Source organism: Schistocerca americana, chromosome 2 (genome assembly GCF_021461395.2).
Source record: "Schistocerca americana isolate TAMUIC-IGC-003095 chromosome 2, iqSchAmer2.1, whole genome shotgun sequence".
In the NCBI taxonomy this organism is placed as follows: Eukaryota; Metazoa; Arthropoda; class Insecta; order Orthoptera; family Acrididae; genus Schistocerca; species Schistocerca americana.
Window position 1 is genome coordinate 431087861 of NC_060120.1, and position 26583 is coordinate 431114443.

Below are 26583 nucleotides of genomic sequence, written 5' to 3' on the forward strand. Positions count from 1 at the left end.
CGAGAACCAGGAGCCAAACTACTAACTATCGGATGCTTACTGCCAGAAGCAGAATGCTCTCGGAGTGTAGAACATAGCATGTTGTAGATTTCCAATTTCACAAAATATTGTCAGTGTTCCTGTGTTAGAAAATATGGCCAAATCCGTTTTCTAGGAAATTCTTCCTTCTGAAGAAATCAATAGCAAGGTTAATGCTCACAAAATCCGCGTCTATGGAGAGAGGTCAGTCCATCACATAAATGAAACTTTTTTTTGTTTGCTAAGTCGGAACTTTGCTGTGTCAACTATATCTCCGTTTACATCTACGATTAGGCAATACACCTTTCGCCAGTTGCCAGCACTCCAGTGTGTGGAAAGTGTAATATCACCAAAGACAAACAATCGTACATGTTTAAAATTAAATTTATCCTTGTAATATGGAAATGTTTGAGATACACGACATTAGTGTAAATTTATGGAATAATTTATTCTGATTCAGTCATTTTTCACTAATATTTAATTAGCACGACACGTTTCGGCAGCATGCAGGTGAATTTCAGATACATACACAAAACATTAATCTGATTAATATAATGCAACTCTAATATTCTCGATGATGACAGCATGCTGCCGAAACGTTTCGTGCTAGTTAATGACTGAAGCAGTAGAAATTGTATCATAAGTCATATCTGTTTCATCGAACTTCTTTTCCTTCACTTAAAAAGCTTTAGATTCAGAGCACAATGATTTCTTAAAAGGTCTGTCGAAGCGCTATCGTTAATTGCGGTAATAAATCTGGTATATATTCCGAGCAGTCAGCTGGTTTTAAAAATGTATTACTTAAAAGTAAATTAAGGAAATAAGCTTTGGGCAAGTGTTGCCTATGACGTTAAATTCCTGCATCCTGTTACGAAGTCTCAAATGTTTACTTCTGTTGTGTGATGTGTTGTTCTGGATGAAACGAAGGGCAAGCACACAGGCTACTTACCGCCAAGGGCACCGCAGAGTTTAATGCCTCGTTTGACAGAGCAATTTCCATCAACAACATGATATACCAGCACAAAATGTTTATCGTGTAACCCCAGAAGGAAGATACCGCATAGTAATACTGAGTGCTCCTGCAAGCAGAAAAGGGAAATTCAGCGAACCTAAACTAAAGTCAGCAGCCTTGGTTGTATCAACGAATATGGTAGCTAGTGAAACCCTCTCTCCGCTAAACCAATATACTGAGCTCTTATTAGTTTCTATCAGTTTTGCATAGCACTTTCAAAATGGTTTAAATTTTACAGAAGATCTCTACCTATGGCGAATTCTACAATACTGGCGTACAATATCTTTTGCGATTCGTTTTACAGAGCAACGCATCCGTAGTGTCCACAGGAGACACTTATCTGTTTGGTCCAGTAAATATTATCTGCTTGAGAGATGCCTCTTAAATACCGACCAGATTAAGCAGATGACAGCTGTTGCCACTTTCTGCGGATCAGCTTTACGGTTGTAAATACTTTGTCAACTGGCAGTCTCGAGATAAGATAAAACTGAGGCGCTGAAAGCACAGACAACGCTGCCGGCGATAAAGCGATACCGACGTGGACCAACAGATCAAAGAGTTAAAAAAGCCACAGGCAGCTTATCGGCACGACTGATAGTTGAGCTCACTTTTATTCGTGGAATCATGTACTTTAGGCTACTTGAACTTAAATTTTATATTATTATACAGGGTGTTACAAAAAGGTACGGCCAAACTTTCAGGAAACATTCCTCACACACAAATAAAGAAAAGATGTTATGTGGACATGTGTCCGGAAACGCTTAATTTCCATGCTAGAGCTCATTTTTGTTTCGTCAGTATGTACTGTACTTCCTCGATTCACCACCAGTTGGCCCAATTAAAGGAAGGTAATGTTGACTTCGGTGCTTGTGTTCACATGGGACTCATTGCTCTATAGAGACTAGCATCAAGCACATCAGTACGTAGCATCAACAGGTTAGTGTTCATCACGAAAGTGATTTTGCAGTCGTTGCAATGTTTACAAATGCGGAGTTGGAAGATGCCTATTTGATGTATGGATTAGCACGGGGCAATAGCCGTGGCGCGGTACGTTTGTATCGAGACAGATTTCCGGAGCGAAGGTGTCCCGACAGGAAGATGTTCGAAGCAATTGACCGGCGTCTTAGGGAGCGCGGAACATTCCAGCCTATGACTCGCGACTGGGGAAGACCTAGAACGACGAGGATACCTTCAATGGACGAGGCAATTCTTCGTGCAGTTGACGATAACCCTAAGGTCAGCGTAAGAGAAGTTGCTGCTGTACAAGGTAACGTTGACCACGTCACTGTATGGAGAGTGCTACGGGAGAACCAGTTGTTTCCGTACCATGTACAGCGTGTGCAGGCACTATCAGCAGCTGATTGGCCTCCACGGGTGCACTTCTGCGAATGGTTCATCCAACAAAGTATCAATCCTCATTTCAGTGCAAATGTTCTCTTTACGGATGAGGCTTCATTCCAACGTGATCAAATTGTAAATGTTCATAATCAACATGTGTGGGCTGGCAAGATCCGCACGCAATTGTGCAATCACGTCATCAACACAGATTTTCTGTGAACGTTTGGGCAGGCATTGTTGGTGATGTCTTGATTGGGCCCCATGTTCTTCCACCTACGCTCAATGGAGCACGTTATCATGATTTCATACGGGATACTCTATCTGTGCTGCTAGAACATGTGCCTTTACAAGTACGACACAACATGTGGTTCATGCACGATGGAGCTCCTGCACATTTCAGTCGAAGTGTTCGTACGCTTCTCAACAACAGATTCGGTGACCGATGGATTGGTAGAGGCGGACCAATTCCATGGCCTCCACGCTCTCCTGACCTCAACCCTCTTTCATTTATGGGGGCATTTGAAAACTCTTGTCTACGCAACCCAGGTACCAAATGTAGAGACTCTTCGTGCTCGTATTGTGGACGGCTGTGATACAATACGCCATTCTCCAGGGCTGCATCAGCGCATCAGGGATTCCATGCGACGGAGGGTGGATGCATGTATCCTCGCTAACGGAGGACATTTTAAACATTTCCTGTAACAAAGTGTTTGAAGTCACGCTGGTACGTTCTGTTGCTGTGTGTTTCCATTCCATGATTAATGTGATTTGAAGAGAAGTAATAAAATGAGCTCTAACAAGGAAAGTAAGCGTTTCCGGACACATGTCCATATAACATATTTTCTTTCTCTGTGTGTGAGGAATGTTTCCTGAAAGTTTGGCAGTACCTTTTTGTAACACCCTGTATTCATTGTTGCTGGAGAACACCGCAGATGTTTTCGTAAATTACATTGTAGGAAATACTGCAGCCATCTACAAGTTTTATAGAAATGATTTTATTGTACCATTAGTAGTTTCGGGCCTGATCCCATCGTCAGAGAGTAGTGATGACTTCTTGGCAAGATTTATAAAAATTTTTGTTGATTACGTAGTTTACAAAAAGTCTTACTTTCTATACAAGCTCTATACATTATAATTACTGCATGACAACCTCTCCTTTACATATTTTAGAGCAAAAAGGAGTACAAAGGATTTTGTTAGAAGAATTAGAAATATACAACCACAATCATACTTAACGTGACTGTATCTTGAATGATCAACTAGAATTAAGCAACCATATTTCCCTCCAAAATTTCGTACTACTTTTATGATTTGAAAGCTTAGAAATATTAACTGAAAGAGCGAATACCGTATTCTTCATTGGCCATTACCAGCAGTTGAATAATTCAACGTATAACTCTAAAATGATGTGTACTACGGGGAAGTATCTTTGCAGTAGCTCCAGAAGTATAAGATACCTGCACAATATCATGTTCTTTGGCCCATGAAATTAGCAGCCGATGTAAACAAATGTATGGGCCATCTTGTATTTGGTTTAGCTCATGTATTAGCATAAATCGGAAAAGAGAATCAAAATTCTCTCTCTTATAATACGTAAAGGAGAGCGTTTCATGAGGTACGTACAATGTACAGAGCTTATTTAAATGTGAAATCTTTTTTAAACTAAGTATCCACAGACCTTCAATCTTAAAAATCTTAAGAAATTCCTGGCTCCATACAAAATTAGTCAAATTGATAGAATTCACCTTAACCAACACCGTATCGAAAGTCAAGTTCAGGGGGGAACTCTGTGAGCCATACATCATAAAAATGGGTTTAAGACAAGGAGATTGCTTGGAACCCCTGGTGTTCAACTGTGCTTTAGAATACATTATGAGGGCATGGTGCAAGACTAACCCAAAGAACATCCAAATTGGAAGACCCAAAGACAACATAAGTTTAAATTGTCTAGGATTTGCTGATGACCTTGCTTTCTTGTCCAACAGTATTCAGGAAACCAAACAACAAGTTATCTCACTACAGGAAATAGCACAGAAAGTTGGTCTTGGAATATCCTTTGAAAAAACAGTCATCATGTTAACTGACCCACCACTTATAAACAAAATTGCCATAGGAAACCAAGAAATCAAAATTGTAGATAAATTTAAATATCTGGGAGAAATCATAACATACAACCTCAATGAAAATCTAACATGGCATGACAGAATAAGCAAATTATCTACAGCACAATATATCCCCAAGAACACCTACAACAAAAAGAGCCTGTCAATAGCAACAAAATTAAAACACTACGAAACAATCACTCAACCAGAAATAATATACGCAAGTAAAGCCATCTTCAAAACAACTAACACTGATCAAATAGACAAATAATCAAAATAGAGAGAAGAATCATCAGAACGTGCATCGACAAATCGTACGACAAAGATGGATACTGGAGAGTAGCTACAAATGAAAGAGTCTACAAGGTAATAGAACCGGTAATGAGTACAATCAGGAAGAAACGCATTTCATTTTTCGGACATCTAATCAGAACACCAGACAACAGGATCATCAGGAGAATAATAGAAAAATTGTGGAATAGTAAGTGCAACATTAAGTGGATTACAGAAATCAAGGAAGATATGGATGAGCTACAGATTACATTGGAAGACCTAAGAAACAAAACTGACAAAATCAGGAAACTCACAGACAAACAAACCAGACTGCAAACGAGAATCAACAAACAGACAATAGGAAGAATGATTTCCGATGAAGAAGGACGAGATCCGAGAGAATGAAGAAGTATTAGGCTGACAGGAAACTGAAAAATTCTTTGTATAAAGTTGGCTAGAGTGGTCCAATGAAGGCCATAAAATTTAAATAATAAATTATAATAATAAACTACGTAATCACAAAAACTTTATATATTTTAGTACACAAATGTAACATCTTTTGAAAATTATGTAATCATATAAACTCTGTTATATTTTAGCAAATAAATGTAAAACTTGTCAAGAAATCATACTAGTAATGGTGCAGTAAAATGCTTGTGGCCTGTTGCAGTATTTCCTACAGTGTAATTTAACTTTTACAGATCAACATAGACTGCTGGCCACTAAAAGCTGCAACACTACGAAGGGTAAAGAGTAAAAAAATTGTTTTTTGTACGTATACAGTAGGTTATGAAGAAAACGTTATTAGGTTTGTAAGTGATCTGGATGTACACGGGGAGAGAAAGTTAGTGCATATGACTACCACGTTTGTCAGATAGAATGGCCCCAACTCGTTTTTCATCGGTTTGAACTGATGTTGGATGACAGGTGCGGTACGTCATTCCATTCTCCTTCGACTCTCTACCAAAGTTCAACAATCGTATTGGCTGCAAGCGCGCTTCTAACACTGCAGCAGTTGACTAGGCGTTTTCACTGGGTGAGATAACTGGAGAAACTGCTGCCCAGGGAAAAGCGTGAAACACCCATTGTGTCGTGACTGCTCAGAATCTGTATCGAGACAGATCAGAACAGCACGGGCAACACATGGTCTTGCGCTGTTCTATTGAAAGATATGGTCGCGGACGCTTCACAGATTGGGCCCAGCCGCTGCCCTTAACCCATCAGAAATGTAACACCTGCTGTCCAAATGACCGTCTATGTGAAACAGAGGTGGTCGTGTTGTACAGTCAATGGCACCCCGTACCATTACGCTAGGTGCTGGACTAATAACGATGATGACGAATACAGTCTGGCAAAATCCGTTCTCCTCGGAGACTCCCCATATGGATACGACCATCGCGAACTGTACCCGGGAAAAGGCCCCACAGTCCTGCAAGTGCTCTACTGTGAACAGTGACAATTTTTAAGACACCTCTTCGGTCTTTGTGGTGGAAAACTTACCCGCCCTTGGTTATAACACATTTTCGTTTCAGTTTTGTCAGTAACATAATGTCTCATTTAAGTCTATAACTACAACTTAATAATTTAATTTATGAACAAAATGCAACCACTCACTACTTACCGATCTTTTTTTCACGTAATATAAGAAATTTGCCATAACTGTTTATTCCAACCAATTCCAGCTTCTTACGTCAGCATAAGCAAGAATTGTTGAATTTCATCGATTAGTGCTCCTAATTTATGAAGTGAAATGTACTTGGTTACAAATGATTTTTTCTATATCTGGCACACAGCGTTATTGCCGGTCTGTGCCATACGCTGCATACTGGTGAGTGCTCATACCTCACTGTGTGATGTTATCACCTACATTTGAGCTACTTTTCAGTACCACAAAATGAAAAGTTCTGACCCTCATGTCGACTAGTACTCCCAAAAATAACATCTACTGTGAAAAGAAAAGAATGTAAAGTGAGTGACATACCCTTGTTGAAAATATAATGCTATGGCTGAAAGTCTCCGATATAAAACACATGTACATATTCACGTAGTGTGGAAGATTACGAGGGCGTCCAGAAGAGTACTGCCTCCGAGTTTTTTATGTGAAAACTCTTAGGGATTTTTAAATAAATCAAACGTTATTAACATTCTACATTTTTATTCTTCGTATCTACAAATTTGCAGTCCTCTGCTGCTAAAGGGTTTCGAATTGCACCGTATACCATAGCGGTGTGTAACGTAACTAAGAGCTTTTACACAAAATATTCGGAGGCGTTACTTTTCAGCACGCCCTCGCATATTGGTTCCTTTCCCAAATTCATTCTTGCAGTTAAACACTGCACTGCTTTTCACCATTCTTCTTCACGTACACTGGAATGTGTAGGCAGTACAGTTACGACTAACGAATATTGTATATGTGTACCAATAAATACATAATTTTCTATTTATGTCCTTGCAAGCAATCGTACATTCATCTTACAGACTCTTACCGCTACAATGGCGTCCAGCAGAAGGTTCAAACCAGCCTGCACTTGCAGCGCCCTCGGGGTGTCTAGTCATTTTTACAAGGTCTCTTACAACTTGCACTCGTCTGAAAAAGAGGACGTGCTGGCGCCACTCCTGTGTCTAATGTTGGCGTCCAGCGAACGACTCTCGGCTCGCCTCTCATTCCTGCCGCGCCAAGGAAAGCCGCAGAAATGGCCACCTTATTGACAGCTGATGCTCAAGAATGCTCAAGACGTCGTCAAACTGTTCTGTGGATACGTTTTTTGCTACAAATAAGCTCTTTCCCGGGCTCAAGGCGGGACCTACGAAAAATACAGGCCCCACAAAAAACTTGTTACGTCACACTAGTTGCCCTGTCCGACACACATCGCGAACGCTTGGCTGCGTCCAGAGCCAGGAGGGAAATCACAGTCTCAATGGAAAGGTACCCATTAAAGACTGGGACCAGGCGGAAAATCAGTATCTCAGTGGAAAGGTACCCGCTAAATAATTAACATTGTCATGTACTATCATGAGCAGGTATGAAGTATTAATCAGGTCTAAAATAGAAACTCGTTCCCGCATGAGACGTTCGCTGCAATTTGTAAGACCTGTAATATCACGTGCTGTGGCGCACGCCACAGGGCCTGTAAATCTCGCAGGCCCTGACTACTGATATGTGACGTGGCTGTAGAATTCTGTCGCACGAACGTCTCATTCTCCTGGGCTGCTGGATGCATGGGGTGGTTGATATCTTGCTTGACCTCGAGTATGGCTGTACCGAACCCACCTATTTGCGAGTAAGACCAATGCGAATAGTCTCGATAAACCGTCATCCTTCCACTATCGATACATAGTCGTAGACGATTTCCTCTTTAGACGAGGCATAACAGGTTCTCCTCACAAACAACGAGCAATCAAAAGCGATTTCTTAATGAGAGACCCGCTCAGGAACCTTTCCATATACACAGAATGTAGATGGCCCTGCTACTGACTGCTATACGAGGGCGCGCTGAAAAATAATGTCTCCGAATTTTCGATGTGAAAATTGTTAAACTTTTTAAATAAAATAAATGTTATTAATATTCCACATCTCTCATTCTTCATGTCTACGTATTCGCAGTCCTCTGCCGCTAGAGGGCTCCGAGTTGCAGCGGTATAACGTGGCGATGTCTAACATAAAGATGTCGGTACGTGAGAAACAGAGTGCTGTAATAGAGCTTCGAATTCGAAGAGTTGGTCCATACATGGAGCACGCTCTCCTTCAGCATGACAACGCCAGACCACACACGACCACTGCGACATCTGCAACAATCTGTCGCCTTGGGCTCACTATCACCGATTATCCTCCGCACGGTCTCGACTTGGCCCCATCACATTTTCATCCGTTTCCAAAACTTAAACAACACCTTCCAAGACTTCACTGTAATAACAATCAAGCGTTGCAAGCAGAGGCGAGGTTGTGGCTACCTCAACAAAGTCACGAGTTCTACAGCGACGGTCTCAAGAAATTAGTATGTCGTTGGGAGAAATATGTTCTTTGCCAGGATGTCTACGCTGAGAAATAAATATGTAGACATCAAGAATAAATATGTATAATGTTAATAATGTTTGTTTTATTTAAAAAGTTTGAAGAGGTATCACATAAAACAATTCGGAGGCATTACATTTCAGTACGCCCTCGTAATCCGTCCAGTTGCGTTGAAATGCTAATCATCTTCATCTCCAAGCAAGTTGTACACTTCATGCCTATTTGACGTTTGTTGCGTGCAGCCTTCCTGACTTTGCAATTTTGATGTCTAGAAATGTAAATGATATTTTCACAACGAGATTTATTTTCAGCAGCTTGACGTTTTGCCCCGAGAAAACCCTTCAAAGCCGTCTTTCTAGCTGGTTCATTCGTTCAAGGATCGCTCTAGTGAAATATTTTTTAAAAAATCGTCTGTTGCTCCAAGTAGTGTAACTATTGCAAAATAAAGCAAATACTTTTGTTCATGTCATATTGGTCTTAGTTCTGTCATGAGGCAGTGAAATCTCATTAGGCGTAAATAAATTTCTGTCGGGTATGCGATCACATGAGCATATAAAAGGAAGATCGAATTTTCGATTAGTGCAGGAAGGAGGAAGTTGGTTTATTGTACGTCGACAATGAGATCATAGATACAGAGTATACCCTGAAAGTGTGAAAGGAATTCAGCCATGTTCTCTCTCAAAGGGATCATTCCATTGTTTGCCTTAAAGATTCGGGAAACACGGAAAATGCTGACTTTGGATGAACGTACTGGGATTTGCATCACCATCTTCCTGGACGTGAGACCAGTGCATGTGGCGCATTGTGTAAAACAGGCATTCTCGTGGAGAAAAAGCGTATCCTGATACGACAACTAACGTAATCTTAACAGGAAGTGTGATTAATCTAATCAGGCAACTCGCTTCCACGCACTGAAATGTTCCAGACCCACTGCCACTGTAACTGACGATGTTGTTGGCCATCAAATCAGTTCTTGAGTCATCTGTTACTTTTATCCATTCACGATCATTGGCTGTCAACTGAATGCTCGAAACAAATGTGCCTACAACAAAGTCATTCTCCACTTCTAGTTGTGTCACATGTAACTACTCCACTTACCAAGGCGACTAGTCGAAAGTCATTCGGCGACCTTCGTCTGCTAGTACGTTTCCTAACTTCCGTTTTCTTCCGACGAATAGTAGTGATGACATAGCGTCGGCACCCATCGAGCCTCATCAGACCGTGAAACTTCCAGTTTTCGGGTTATTAAAACGTGTTCCTCCTCTTATTCATCTAATCAGTAGTTATTCATACTCGTTGCCCACGAATAGTTTTATTTATATTGGTGGCATGTATAACGTATCTTTCGTACTGCATCACGTGCATTCCACTACACATAGGCGTGTTCGCTATCACTGGAGTGAAATGGGTGCAATGTTCTGAATAGCCAATACAAAATCCAGGATGATTTTGAAATAACGATTCTTATTATAGCGCTGTGAGTACTGGCGCTCAAAGATAATATGCTTTTTTTTCACAAACGTGAAAACTGTAATAAAAGTTATGGGGTCGATCATTAGTCCTGCTTCAGCAACACCAAACAACTTTAACCATGTTCTTCATTTATGATTGACTAAATTTTACTTAAATCCTAAAAACTTATCAGGGTGGGACCAGGAAACTTTGTGCTGGTGTTAGTTCTTCTGTACACACACTCTAAGAAAAAAAAAGACGCACCACGAAAGAATTATCCAAATGGGACGGAAGTCGGTAGATGTGATGAACGTGTACAGAAAACCAATAATCACAATTTCAGAAAAAATGTGTGATTTATTCAAGATAAAAGCTTCACAAATTGAGCAAGGCAATACCCCATTGGTCCAGCTGTGGGTCTTATTAAAGCACTTATTCGGCTTGGCATTGGTTGACAGAGTTGTTGCATGTTCTCGAGAGGAATTTCATGCCACAGTCTATCCAATTGGCTCGTTAGATCGTCAGAAAGCCTAGCTGGTTGGCCTCTGCCCATAATGCTCCAAACGTTCTCAATTGGCGAGGGATCCGAAGACCTTGCTGAGCAACGTAGGGTTTGGCAAGCAAAAAGTTAAGCAGTTGAAGCTCTCGCCGTGTGTGTGTGTGTGTGTCGGGGGTGGGGGGTGGGAGGTAGGGGGCAGGCATTATCTTGCTGAAATGTAAGCCCAGTATTGCCTGTCAAGAACAACAACAACACGGGCGTAGAACATCGTCGACGTGCAGCTATGTTTTAAGGGTGCGGCGGATGAAAGGGCTCGTGCTATGAAATGCAGTAGTACCCCAGACTACCACTCCTGGTAGTCTGGTTGTCGCGGCGTATGGCAGATGACAGTCAGCTTGGTATTCAACCGGTGTCTGGGGCGTTCACTTTTGTATCTTCCCACTGTCTGGAGCTTCTCCAGACTCGTCTTCGGCCTGGAATCAGACTGATTGGAGTAGAATTGTGTTTAGTCATCAGTCCTGTTTCGAACTGAGCACCAACAACGAGCGGAGACGTGTCTTGAGATGCCACGCAGTGTGGTGAGACACCAAGCTTACTGTCGCCCGCCATACGATCCGACATCGAAGAGTGATAATGTGGGCTGCCATTTCATAGCAGGACCCCTTGGGATATCATCCGCGACACCCTTACAATACAGTGGTATGTCGGCGATATTCTACGCCACGTTTTGTTGCCTTCACGGCAAGTCATTCTGGGCTTACTTTTCAGCAAGACAATGCTCGCCCGCACACGGCGAAGGTTTCTACTGCTTTTCTTCACGCTGGCCAAACCCCACCTTAGGCAAAACGGTCGTCGGATCTCTCCTCAAGTGAGAACGCTTGCAGCATTATGGGCAGTGCCACGCAACCAGTTCGGGATTTTGACGACCTAACGCTTCAGTTGGACAGAATTTGGAACGACATCCACCAGGAGGACATCCAACAACGCTGTACCAATCAACCCCCAGCCTAATGACTGCTTGCATAAGAGCCAAAGGTGGACCAACGCGCTACCGACTTGCCCAATTTGTACATCAAATTTTTTTCTGAAATTGTTCTGATTTGTTTGTCTGTGCGTGTACATCACACCTACCGATTTCCATCCCATTCGGATAATTCCTTCGTGTTGCGTCGTTTTTTTTGTCTTAGAGTGTATTTACTCATCACATTTTTTCCAAAGTAAATGTCTTGGTGGAAACGTTGGTTTTCGAACACCGATTCTGGTTGTTCAGGAAACATTCCACCTCAAAAATCATCTCGTAGTCACTCTGAAAATGTCTGCAGTGCAATGGTTCCTTTACAGAAGGCAGGAGGAAGTAGTGCTTGGGTGCAATATAAGCAGTATCCAAGAGGGAAGGGAGGCATTTGAAATAAAATTTGATATCACAGAGAAGCGGCATGTTTGACTACGTCATGTGCTGGATTAGTTGGGGCATAACCGTGGAGCATAACAGACAGCTTTCTGCGACGTTTCGTCTTGACTACCCTCCGTAATCTCCTTCCGTAATCTCATCAGGAGATTTCGGTGGTACGGTGCTGTGTCGGTTTGCCACTTACGAACGTAATCTGTTAGCATCATTCCATTTAGTCCCAAGGAACACCCAGCGTCACTCTGTCCAATAATGGTTTGATCTTTGCCTTTTTCGTCGGTGATAAATACGCATTTTCTACTGTTCTCTTAGCTACTTTGTTTCTTGGTCATGGTAGTAAACCCAGCACTTGCCCATCGTGATTACGCGGCTATACAAGTCGTCAGGACCGGACTGAGAGAGCTATAAGATTTCCGCACCCGCTTCCGTTCGGCGTAAAGGGCGATCTTTGTAAGTAAAAGGATGCCGTACAAAAAGCTGAAAACTGATCCATGACTTATTTTCACAGTCGTATCTATCGTGATGAGGCGATCCTTGAGCAACAGGACTCCCTCTTTTCTCGTGATTCCCGATACTTGACAGAGAAATGGTCCGCCACTTATTCCTTTGTCATTCTCACTTGTTTGACCTCCACCTTACCGCTGGGTCATATGATGTTGATTTGTTCCTGTATCAGTTGCATGTGGACTGTTGTAGCGTTGTTCCCCTTCAAACGAAGAACACGAATTACCGCACTGCACTCCACACTATCAATGAGCTCTGCCACTTTTGATTAGGACGTCCAGCGGAGAGCTAATGGTACAGTGGCCCAGGGACTTCAAACAGGTATCTGGAAACGAACAAAAAAATTATGAGGGGCGAATGTTGTACCTTTGAAAACTTTTCAGACTTTAGCCGCTAGTCCTGTAACAGATCTTTAACATATTTTCTTATTCCGTTTTGAAATTCTAGCACTTACTTGATGTGTTCTGTCGTCTCTTGCGGGTATAAAAAAGGTAATGAGGAGAAGTAAAGTTTTCCGAATGTGAAAAACCGCTGCGATGTTCAACATAGTCACGCAACTAAGATCAAATATTCTGTTCAAATTTAAAAGTACTGCAGTGGATAAACTCCGGTCACTATTGTATTTAATAATCTATCTGTTACATAATTGTCCTACTACGTACCAATAGTCAGTAAGTACAACCAAACTAAGAAGAAGAACTATAAAAAATAAGTTACAAGTTAAAACCATTTGGAAGTAGAAATTATTGGCAACTAACACAAATTTCCAATTTCCAGACAAGAAAAATTGTTAATCGACTAAAGAAACTCAGTTTTTTTTAACAAGGTCTTCTTCCGTTTCAAGGTAAAAAATTATGCACGATCGACTAAGTACGGCTTAACTGTCCATGTAACTAGTTTTAAAAGTGTACTTAATTTTATTCACCGTAAAACTCTGTAACTGAAAGATAAACAATATTCTTCAAATAGCTTTAATATTTTATTCATCAATTAAATAATTACAAAGGTTACAGAGAACACAACCTCATATTACACAACAACAAAGAAAAAATAAAATGTCGGAAACTGCTTACGGAAACTTTTATCATGCATTCCTTCAAATGGTTCAAATGGCTCTGAGCACTATGGGACTCAACATCTGTCGTCATCAGTCCCCTAGAACTTAGAACTACTTAAACCTAACTAACCTAAGGACATCACACACATCCATGCCCGAGGCAGGATTCTAACCTGCGACCATAGCGGTCACGTGGTTCCAGACTGTAGCGCCTAGAACCGCACGGCCACACAGGCCGGCTGCATTCCTTCATATGATTCTAGAAACAGTCACTAGATTGAAACGCCGACAAGGAAACATGTGTTCGTAGGTACAAATTCTCCACATTAAATTTAAACAGATAAATTGTTAACAAGCTTTTAGTTTTAGCAACTGACGTAATCACCCTCGTTATCATCAACCTTCTGCAAATTATCAATACCGGGTCGATAAAAATTTTGTTTTGGAGCGAAATATCTGGAGATGGCATTTTGGACTTTTTTTTCGACTTTTAAAATGTTGTAGCGATCGGAATAAATGTAAACCCTATCATACAATATCGAACGAATATGGTGGGTGAGCCGATACCTTCCACCTCCAGTTCATTAATTTTTCCAGGGTTCATCTTGTGCAAAGCAGTATTGCGTTATCATGTTACCGAGTAACGCCTTTTCAGTTGACTGTTGCTGGTCACGTTTCAATTAAAGATTCGTTTAATTGATTAAGTTGTTCACAATAAGGTTCTGCATTGTCAGTTCGCCCAGGTTTTAGCACTTTAGAATGAACGATCCCGCGAATACTCCACCAAACATACAAAAGCGCCTTTATGGAGTGAAAATTTCTCTCAGGTGTACTTCGTAAAAATTCATTTGAAGAGAGCCACTGCTTTTTGCGTTTTGGATCATCATAGATGATCCATTTTTCATCTCCAGTGACGAAGCGAACAAAAAACGCTTCTGTATTGTACTGCAGAAGCAATAAGTTGTATGTGGTGGATCGGTTAGCTTTGCTTGTCTTTACCAATCTGCTGCAAATGTTGTTGGATGGTCGATCCAGATTGGTTAAGAGTGTTCGACAGTCCCTCGATTGTCCGATACGGATTTTCTTCCGCTTTCGCTCTTAACATGTCATTGTCTACAGTTGTTGGTTTTACTGATCTATACGAATCAAAACGATCAGAACTGGTGGATCTGAACTTAGTAAACCATCTTTGGCATTTAAGAACGTGCAATGGACTTGGACAATCATCGCAAATGCTTTGGTAGCAACTGTTGCGTTACTACTCTTGTAAAACTCAAAAAGCATACAATGTCGCCCGGATATGTACCTCTTCTGGTATTTCGCTGAGAAATTCACCATAAATTGCACAAAAGTTTAATTATTTACGACTAAACAAGTCATGTATTTGGTGCGACTTTGAAGTACACAACGAGCTGATAAATGAGAAACGAATATCGACAAGCGCAAATGCGACATTGTTTTCCGATGCCCCAAGTAGAATATTTTATATTTTCGAAGTGGTGAAGAAATCTTAATGATACACCCCACATGCGAAACAAAGAAACGGCATCGGTTTATGTTGTCGACAGAAAGAAGTGGGTTCAATGAATGTTATTTATGTCTTTTGCATGTTCGCCTATAACACTAGTTTCTCGTTTCCCTGAGTTGGTAAAGGGGTGCTATAGTAAAGACACCTGTAGAGAGGCAAAAAACGTTGTTAGATATGAGATCACTTGAAGAGAATGAACTGCATACTGTAAGCCTGTTGTGGTTTGTGTTCACATTGTGTAGCAGGCTCAGGTTGTAGCTGAGTGAGTGGTTGCGCTGGTGTTTCAGCCGCCGCAGCCTGCCGAGAAGTGGACGAGCATACGGAACGCGACGGAGGAGGGTCCGGTGGCGCCGCAGGTGAACCTCTACACCGGCAGGCTGGAGGGCGACGAGGACTGCCTCTACCTCAACGTCTACACGCCAAACGTAAGGGCCGCGCGCTGTGTGGCGTGACTCTCAGGGTGGGGCGTCCAATTTCTCGGGGGAAGGAACACCATGATGTTGGAGGAGGCAAGGCAAGTTGACGCTACAAGAAACGGTATAAGCTATTGCCTTTGACCTCCGTATCTTCGTCCGACATTTGCTCAGTTATTTTTCTGATGTTTGGCCAGCACGAATGGTCGGCGTCGTCGAAGATTCGCCCTCCAATGTTGGTGGTGGACTGGAGTCGAGCCCACGGCCAGAAAGTATACCGGGTGTCTTTCCCAAGAGTCGTCAGCCGCATTTTCTTTGGTGTTTCGTCAGATATTTGCGGTTTCGTTCCTGCGCAGTGTAGCTGCAGTCAGCCCATGCAAATATTGCTCGCCACGTCTTTCATGCGACGACCAATGTCGACGAAATGAGTTGGTTTGTTTCCCGTTATGACCAAATTAGTTTTAAATCGCTATTTTACGTGTCCATTCGATTTAGTCTAGTGCGACATAAACGGACACGTAAAACGCCGCTTTTAAAATCATTTTGCTTCTAACGAGAAACAAACAGACGTTTTTGTCGACAAAGGACGCCGCATGACAGACGCAGCGAGCAGTGTTTTGCAAACACCGGCCGATACATCAAGAGAAAGGGACAACCTGTACATACCTCTCGCGTCTGAACGTCTTTCAGTGATCATTACCGCTGCTGTTCTCCGCTACGTCATTGAGCCAATATGTCAACAAGTCGACATGAAAGCCTCAATAATTTTCATGTAAGCAGCGACGGAATGACACTCTAGGGTGAGAAGTGTGTACGTATTACCAGTATAGTGAAAGCGTCCGAAATACTTTAAAATGATTAACTACAAAGCAAGAAAACATTGTTTAAATGCTGCAAACTAATTTCTTTAGACACATGCTTCCGATTTCCTACTTATTTGACAACATTTAACAGATTGATAACATTTTACGAGGGTCACTCCAAAAGAAATGCACACTATTTTTGTAAAAATACAGTTCTCATTCTGCATATGTGAAAGTTTTACAGTGTGTAGATACATCCTTCCCGCTTGTTTTCAAACTTAGTTCAACCTGTTCCCGTGAGTGGCGCCGTCACATCATGTCTTCAAGATGGCTGCTACACTTGACGTTCGTCAGAAGCAACGTCCTGTCATAGAATTCCTGCGCTGTGAAAACGAGACAGTGGGAAACATCCACAAGAGGTTAAAAAGTTGTATGGAGATGCTGCTGTCGATCGCAGTACAGTTAGCCGGTGGGCAAGCAGGTTACGTGTTGAAAGCGCGCACGGCAATATTCAGGATTGTCCTCGCAGCGGCAGTCCTCGTACTGCGCACGCTCCAGACAATGTGCAGAGAGTTAACGAATTGGTGACTGCTGACAGACGCATCACAGTGAACGAATTGTCACGCTACGTTGTGATAGAGGAAGGAACTGTTTGCAGAATACTGAAAGTGTTGGTGTTAAAAAAGGTTTGTGCCAGGTGGGTTCCCAGGATGTTGACAGTGTCTCACAAAGAAACAAGAAAAACGGTATGCAGCGAACTTTTGGAACAGTACGAGAATGGTGGAGATGAATTTCTTGGAAGAATTGTGACAGGTGATGAAACATGGCTCCATCATTTTTCACCAGAGACGAAGAGGCAATCAATGGAGTGGCATCATGCAAATTCACCCAAGAAAATAAATTCAAAACCACACCTTCTGCTGTAAAAGTTATGGCTACGGTGTTTTTCGATTCCGAAGGACTCTTGCTTGTGGACATCATGCCAAGTGGAACCACCATAAATTCTGATGCATATGTGACGACACTGAAGAAACTTCAAGCTCGACTGAGTTGTGTTCAACCACATCGGCAAAAGCAGGATGTTTTGCTGTTGCACGACGATGCACGGCCACCCGTCAGTCAACAAAACCATGGAAGCGATCACAAAACTCGGATGGGCAACATTGAAACACCTGCGTTACAGTCCTGACCTGACTCCATGTGACTATCATCTCTTTGGGAAACTGAAAGACTCTCTTCGTGGAACAAGATTTGAAGATGATGACTCCCTTGTGCACACTGCCAAATAGTGGCTCCAGCAGGTTGGTATACAGGCGCTGGTTCCAAGATGGCGTAAGGCAGTTGAGAGGGATGGAAATTATGTGGAGAAATGAAAATATTGTTCCTAAAGCATGTATCTACACACTGTAAAACTTTCAAACATGTAGAATAAAAGATGGATTAAAAAAAATAGTGTGCATTTCTTTTGGAGTGACCCCCGTATCTCACTGACTTTCAGTGTATGTATCAAGAGTTCCCTTTATTCTCTTTCTTTTACTAAATAGCTGTCGGTTTGAAGCCATTTTAAAATGTATGCATAAGCACAATCCACCAGGATGGTCGTACTTTGGTCGGAGTCCAAGAGTTTTTAATTCAACACACAAGTGGAGAGCAAACAGGTTACCTTCTTTGAGAAGTGACTACGTTCACAATTCTGTCCAGACAGAAAAACTGTGTTTTAGGGAAATATTACCAGGAACTTTACTCCTTAAGACAGCTCATGTTGCCACGTCGCGGGTTCGCAGCGCAAATTTTTATACAGAAATTGCTGGGGACGAAAGTTGTAGTGATCACTACGACGAAATAGCTTCCTTCTACAAGAGGGGCAAGGGGCCATAAATTTCCATTTCCATTAATAGGACGAATTGGTGTCGCATGTTTCCGATGATCTTTTTCTTCGACTGCTGGTTGACTTTCTGGAACACGGCGCCACAATTAACGCACATCGGTACGTGCACACTTTGCAAAAACTGAAGCGAGCCATCAAGTACAGACGCCCAGGAATGTTAACGGAGGGCATCACTGTGTTGCAGGATAATGGCCGTCCACGTGTAGCGAAGGTTGTTTCGACTACTCAACAGTAGTTTCACTTGGAAGCCTTTACACATCCTTCATATAGTACTAGTCGATTTCCATGTTTTTGAAACCCTAATGAAAGACCTTCGTAGCCGTTGATTTGCTTCGGACGAAGGGGTACACGTCTGGGTACAGCCGTGGTTTCGTAGGCAGCCGCAAACATTTTTCCTCGAAGGCACTGACTATCTTGTCCACAGTGGGATAAATATATTAACAGTTAAGATGATTACTTTTGAAATAATAAACAATTTACTTACTTTTTTCCATCTGTCTCGTTTTCATTTGATTACCACTCATATATACTGAAGCCAGCTTAGCTCAAAAAGTTTTTGCACACTGGAGAAAATGGCACTACACTCACACTCAATATGCTATTCATAGTGCTGCACCAAGACGTTATTCACAAGAAGATAAATTTTTTCTAGAGTTAGTTGTGATATTTTGGGAGGAACTGAGCTCGTGGGAAGATGTAATATTTCTACTAAGCAACACAGGTATTTGTACTAAAGAGTAATCAGCAACACTAAGAATTGTTTAAACACTAATTCGCTTTTGTAGGCATGATCTATATCTGAGAACAGCTTGTAGCACCGTAGGCCCCTTAGTCTTTTTTCTTCCGCGTAGACCGCCGGTTCCACTAAAATGCGAATGCAAGAGAAAATGAAATCCTGACCGCTGAAGCCATCAATCATGAATGCATCAAATTCGATCTCAGTAACAGGATTAATTTTGCAAATGCCTCTAAAGCAGCACTCAGAGTTATGAACATGATGATTATCTTTCGGAAGGAATGGCGAACACAAACGATGATGAGGACCGAAATCCCGTTTCAGCTCAATGAAAAATTTTACTTTCCGCGCCAAAATTTACTGTCCAAATACACCACGTGCATAAATAAGGAATAATTATGAAGTGGCGGCAGTAAGTGTAAAATGAAATGGCAGCATGTTAAACATAATAAACGAATGTAGCATCGGTAATTTGACTGGAAAGAATCCCTACAAACCACATTGTTAATCCACAAGGAAGGTTGGAGTCAATTGTGTGTGCGCGCCGAAGTGAAGTACAGTATAAGAACGAGAAATACGCACGCGAGTTAGGCGAAAATTTGAAATCTAAACTTTTCGATCAATTGAGATTTTCACCCGTCTCCCATCTCAACAAGAAATACAGTACTACGTGAGTACGTTATGTGTTACAATGTACTGTACAGTCATACCAGCAGAAAGAGGTGTTCCTGCATTTGGATACTGTACTCCAAGTGGTTCAAATGGCTCTGAGCACTATGGGACTTAACACCTGCGATCATCAGTCCCGAAAAACTTAGAACTACTTAAACCTAACTAACCTAACGACATCACACACATCTATGTCCGAGGCAAGATTCGAATCTGCGACCGTAGCGGTCGCGCGCTTGCAGACTGAAGCGCCTAGAACCGCTCGGCCACTCCGGCCGGCACTGTACTCCTCTCTACAGTGAGTAATGAATTATTTCAAACAGCGCTTGGTCACCTCGTAAAACTTGAAAAGACTGTACAACGCGCTGCTGAAGTTCTTGAAGCGCATCAGCGAAGGTGCTGTACCCTTTTGATATCTGAGGACCGAGGTCACGTGATCTGGTCGGCCACCTTACAGCCGCTGCCTTACCCGTATTGCAGCACATTAGTCCGTCAGATGTCGCCTCACGTCAGCAGCAAAACGTGCGGGTGCCCCAACATGCGTGTATCTCATTACCCAAGAACGGACCATAGGTGAAATTTGAGGCCAATTAGATGGGACTTCGAACGAAAAGTTTACATCTATAATACATTTGTACTAACTAGCAAAATATTTCGTACTGGAGATAGTAGCGACTCTTAACAGTACATTCTCATTTATCTCACACATGGCTAGTGTGAGGGACCATGTTTACTGAAACGTTTTGGCATCTTTTACACTTTCACTCGTATCAATTTACAATGTTAATAGCTAAGTATCGGTAGTTACTAACTGCCTTGGACAGATCATAAAAAATACCGACAGAAGATGTTTTGGTATGAACTTCATTTAATACTTTTCAAATATTGCTTGTCGCAGACATGATCGTTTATTACTTTCTGTGCACGCCAGCCTCCCAAGGGTTCGATGCCCGTGATGGTGTGGATCCACGGCGGCGGCTTCTTCAGTGGCAGTGGCAACGCAGACATCCACGGTCCGGAGTACCTGGTGGAGCACGGCGTCGTCGTCGTCACCTTCAACTACCGCCTCGGCGTTCTTGGTACGTAGGCAAGAACGTCTCTATGATTTTCCAGTGTGCTGTACTTCTGCTAAATTTCGCGCACATTTGATGTGTGTGTGTATGAGTTTTTGCGTGTGTACGCGCGTGTCACTGAGGTGAGAGAGGAGACCCGTACGATATTATCTCAAAACAAGTAAAGCATTCATCAGTTCGAAGATTATTTTGAACACATCTACATCTACATGACTACTCTGCAATTCACATTTAAATGCTTGGCAGAGGTTTCGTCGAACCACAATCATATTATCTCTCTACCATTCCACTCCCGAACAACGCGCGGGAGAAACGAACTCCTAAACCTTTCTGTTCGAGCTCTGATTTCTCTTATTTTATTTTGATGATCATTCCTACCTATGTAGGTTGGGCTCAACAAAATATTTTCGCATTCGGAAGAGAAAGTTGGTGACTGAAATTTCGTAAGTAGATCTCGCCGCGACGAAAGACGTCTTTGCTGTAATGACTTCCATCCCAATTCGCGTATCATATCTGCCACACTCTCTCCCCTACTACGTGATAATACAAAACGAGCTGCCCTTTTTGCACCCTTTCGATGTCCTCCGTCAATCCCACCTGGTAAGAATCCCACACCGCGCAGCAGTATTCTAACAGAGGACAAACGAGTGTAGTGTAAGCTGTCTCTTTAGTGGACTTGTTGCATCTTCTAAGTGTCCTGCCTATGAAACGCAACCTTTGGCTCGCCTTCCCCATAATATTATCTATGTGGTCTTTCCAACTGAAGTTATTCGTAATTTTAACACCCAGGTACTTAGTTGAATTGACAGCCTTGAGAATTGTACTATTTATCGAGTAATCGAATTCCAACGGATTTCTTTTGGAACTCATGTGGATCACCTCACACTTTTCGTTATTTAGCGTCAACTGCCACCTGCCACACCGTACAGCAATCTTTTCTAAATCGCTTTGCAACTGATACTGGTCTTCGGATGACCTTACTAGACGGTAAATTACAGTATCATCTGCGAAAAACCTAAGAGAACAGCAGAGGTCCCAGGACGCTTCCCTGGGGAACACGTGATATCACTTCAGTTTTACTCGATGATTTGCCGTCTATTACTACGAACTGCGACCTTCCTGACAGGAAATCACGAATCCAGTCGCACAACTGAGACGATACCCCATAGGCCCGCAGCTTGATTAGAAGTCGCTTGTGAGGAAAGGTGTCAAAAGCTTTCCGGAAATCTAGAAATACGGAATCAACTTGAGATCCCCTGTCGATAACGGCCATTACTTCGTGCGAATAAAGAGCTAGCTGCGTTGCACAAGAACGATGTTTTCTGAAACCATGCTGATTGCGTATCAATAGATCGTTCCCTTCGAGGTGATTCATAATGTTTGAATAGAGTATATGCTCCAAAACCCTACTGCAAACCGACGTCAATGATATAGGTCTGTAGTTCGATGGATTAGTCCTACTACCCTTCTTAAACACTGGTGCGACCTGCGCAATTTTCCAATCTGTAGGTACAGATCTATCGGAGAGCGAGCGGTTGTATATGAGTGCTAAGTAGCGAGCTATTGTATCAGCGTAATCTGAAAGGAACCTAATCAGTATACAATCTGGACCTGAAGACTTGCCCGTATCAAGCGATTTGAGTTGCTTCGCAACCCCTAAGGTATCTACTTCTAAGAAACTCATGCTAGCAGCTGTTCGTGTTTCAAATTCTGGAATATTCCATTCATCTTCCCTGATGAAGGAATTTCGGAAAACTGCGTTCAATAACTCCGCTTTAGCGGCACAGTCGTCGGTAACAGTACCATCGGCACTGCGCAGCGAAGGTATTGACTGCGTCTTGCCGCTTGTGTACTTTACACACGACCAGAATTTCTTCGGATTTTCTACCAAATTTCGAGACAATGTTTCGTTGCGGAACCTATTAAAGGCATCTCGCATTGAAGTCCGTGCCAAATTTCGCGCGTCTGTAAATTTTAGCCAATCATCGGGATTTCGCGTTCTTCTGAACTTCGCATGCTTTTTCCGTTGCCTCTGCAACACACCACAGTGTTTTTACTAGGCATGGTTTGTTGGAGTGGTATGCCGTTCCCTTCCTTCGACCTTTGAACTGACTTACCCACTCAGTTATAGGAGGAACTATAGTTTCACGTGGATTCTGAACCAACAACAATCACAGAGGTGAATAAAGTGAAAAGCCACAACTAAAACGCCAAAGATTGACCGGGGATCGAACACGATACCTCTGGCTTTGTAATCTATTTTGTATTATATACGTTGCTGTGTGTCCAATTATTCATACAGCAGTCTTGTTTTCCTCGGTGGAAATCTGAGTTTGTCTGGTCGAAGCTGCTCTCGAGTGGTTAAATGACAGCTGGTTGTCCGGTCAAGGAGTGCTAAAGTCCGATCCACGAACGATGGCGGTTCGCGCATGTCGACGCACGGACAAGGATTGCAATGTTGAATATCCTAAGCAACAGTTGCTGTACTCGCATGCACTTGATTTCCACTTGAAGAAAGCGTATAGGGTACAAATTATGTCTCTCGCTATCTTTATAGCTAGTTTTATCACTCACCACCACAATCAGGGATGACAACTCGTAACAAATGGTATCGAAATTCTCTAAACTACTCACTACGATCACATTTAAGAAACTGAACGCTCATTGGTTGTCGGAGAGTACGTGACACAGGTGCGTAGAACAAGCTTAAACTCGGCTGCCCTCGTTTGTGACTCGAACTATAGTTTCTGCGTGATATACGTCCATAAAACTGCATTGCACACTTTCACTTCATTATGTACGACGGAGTCAATTCTTCCACAACGCACACACACTGCAGTCGAGATCTGGCGAGAAGATATCACAGACTGTGTATGCACGTCGGTAAAAAGAGTATATATACACACATCAAAATAAGTTTTGCATCACCTCCGTTCCGAGAGTTCCGCAATCTGTACAGAAAATTGGAATAGAGATCAACATAAACGTCATTTCCGCCCTTTTTATTGTTCATGGAAACCACACATTGCATGTTGTACCACCATACAGCGAGACCTTCAGAGGTGGTGGTCCAGATTGCTGTACACACCGGTACCTCCAATACCCATTAGCACGTCCTTTTGCATTGATGCATGCTTGTATTCGTCGTGGCATACTATCCACAAGTTCATCAAGTTACTGTTGGTCCAAATTGTCCCACTCCTCAACGGCTATTCGGCGTAGATCCCTCAGAGTGGTTGGTGGGTCACGTCGTCCATAAATAGTCCTTTTCAAACTAACCCAGACATGTTCATGTCTGGAGAACTTGCTGGCCACTCTAATCGAGCGATGTCGTTATCCTGAAGGAAGTCATTCACAAGATGTGCACGCTGGGGGCGCGAATTGTCGTCCATGAAGACGAATGCCTCGCCAATATGCTGCCGTCGTGGTTGCACTATCAGTCGGAGGGTGGCATTCACGGATCGTACAGCCGTTACCGGCGCCTTCCATGACCACCAGCGGCGTACGTCGGCCCCACATAATGCCACCCCAAAACAGCAGGGACCCTCCACCTTGCTGCACTCTTTGGAAAGTGTGTCTAAGGCGTTCTGACTGGGTTGCCTCCAAATACGTCTCCGACGATTGTCTGATTGAAGACATATGCGACACTCATCGGTGAAGAGAACGTGATGCCAATATTGAGCAGTCCATTCGGCATGTTGTTGGGCTTATCTGTACCGCGCTGCATGGTGTCGTGGTTGCAAAGATGGACCTCGGCATGGACGTCGGGAGTGGAGTTGTAGTAGTAGCAGTATTTATTCATCCGCAGATCTCTTTTTACAAGGATATAGGACATGTCAAAGTATTTACAAATTTAGAATAGTTTAAAATAAGCTAATTCGTATATACATACATTTACAGACTTCTAGTTAGAGAAAAATCATTAGATTTACTCCTGGTATACAATACTTTTTTTTTACAAATACCTTATTAAACAATGTAATGCCACATTGTTCACTTATATCTCACTATCAGTCAGTGCACACACTATACACATACTGTTTCATAATAATTCACTTACTACACACACACACACACACACACACACACACACACACACACACACACTGGTGATCTCTGGGCCATTTTCTGTACCGCAACTTCCCATTTGCTAGCCTAAAAAACTGAGTCAGCATCCCTCCATAATGAGTGAGATTTAGAGCTCAGAAAGAGGAAGAGGTGTTGGTATTGTGCCATGCATAGCTTTGGGGTAAGTATTTCTAGAAAGGAAAAACAGAAGGAAAAAATATGAAGTGAAGGTGTTACGTCGAATATTGGACATTTTATAATCATGATTATTATTTATTTGTATAACATTTTTTATCAAACCCGTACTCTGTTTCAGCTAAGTAATCCTTCAATGTATAAGTATGGGAAGTTGCGTATCATGCAGCTTATTGCGCACAGTTTGAGTCGTAACGTGATGTCTTGTGGCTGCACAAAAAGCATTATTCAACATGGTGGCGTTGCTGTCAGGATTCTTGCGAGCCATAATCTGTAGGTAGCGGGCATCCACTGCAGTAGTAGCCCTTGGGCGGCCTGAGCGAGGCATGTCATCGACAGTTCCTGTCCCTCTGTATCTCCTCCATATCCGAACAACATCGCTTCGGTTCACTCCGAGACGCCTGCTCACTTTCCTTGTTGAGAGCCCTTCCAGGAACAAGGTAACAATGTGGACACAATTGAACTGAGGTACAGACCGTCTAGGCATGGTTGAACCACAGACATCGTGAGCCGTGACCTTTTTGCCGGTGGAATGACTGGGAGTGATCGGCTGTCGGACCCCCTCCGTCTAATAGACGCTACGTTGTTTGCATCTGTGGGCGGGTTTAGTGACGTCTCTGAAGAGTCAGAGGGACTGTGTCTGTGATACAATGTCCACAGTCAACGCCTGTCTTCAGGAGTTCTGGGAATCGGGGCGATGCAAAACTTTTTTTGAAGTGTGTGTATATTGCGCCTTAGCGTGTTCCTTTCAGCCTGGACCACTGAGCCACCTAGCCATTCATTACCCAATAAAGTGGCCAATGGCGCTCCTAAGTTGTATAGATCGGTTAAAACCGGCATACCATTGCTACACGGACCGGAGCATTTGTGAATCCTCGGATCACACCTCCACAGCGCCCGCCGCACACACCGCTTGTGCCGCACTCGAGACGCTCTGTGCGTTCCAGGCGGAGAGAGTAGCTTATTCTTGAGCAGCAAATGTGGGGAGCCCTCGTATTTCTGCTGCCGTTCAGTGGAGATGTTGCAGTCAATGCCTGCTTGTATGGCTACTTTTTGGTCTGTTTAAATGCGCGATCTGTTTATTAGAAAAGAGTTTACCGTTTATTTTCGTAAAATGAAATTAGCTACGTAATAGATAGACTATGATCGGGTGTGTTGCATAAGCTGCTTCTTCAGCGTATCCTTTCATTATTTAATCATCCTGACGGTTAAAATTAGCACATGTTAACGATTTTCGCATCTGACAGCAATTGTGTGAACACATCACTGCGGTTTACATTCTTTGTTTATTGACTTTGCTTACGGGCAATAGTGTTCATTGAACGTTGGAACGGATGCTAACCAAGTATCTTGCGAGAAGGTTACTTCTACGAATTACAATGTCTGACAAAAAAGGTGAAGGACTGAGAAAGGGAGGAGGAAACCGCATGAAAATTCATGAGTTGAGAGGGTATGTCATGTTATTGGAATGATTGCAAAACGGAGCCAAATTTATGATGAACCCGGCAGTATGAGCTCACTTATCACCATGATGT

At 42.6% G+C, this 26583-nt stretch overlaps 1 protein-coding gene across 1 annotated transcript in view; it reads left to right on the plus strand.

Moving 5' to 3' along the window:
• The window catches only part of LOC124594072 (putative inactive carboxylesterase 4), an 86951-nt gene that overhangs the window by 13512 nt on the left and 46856 nt on the right, over positions 1 to 26583 (plus strand). The window contains exons 3-4 of the mRNA XM_047132422.1: positions 15491 to 15628; positions 20644 to 20791. Of these exons, the coding sequence (XP_046988378.1) occupies positions 15491 to 15628; positions 20644 to 20791 (286 nt within the window). The remainder of the gene's footprint in view (positions 1 to 15490; positions 15629 to 20643; positions 20792 to 26583) is intronic.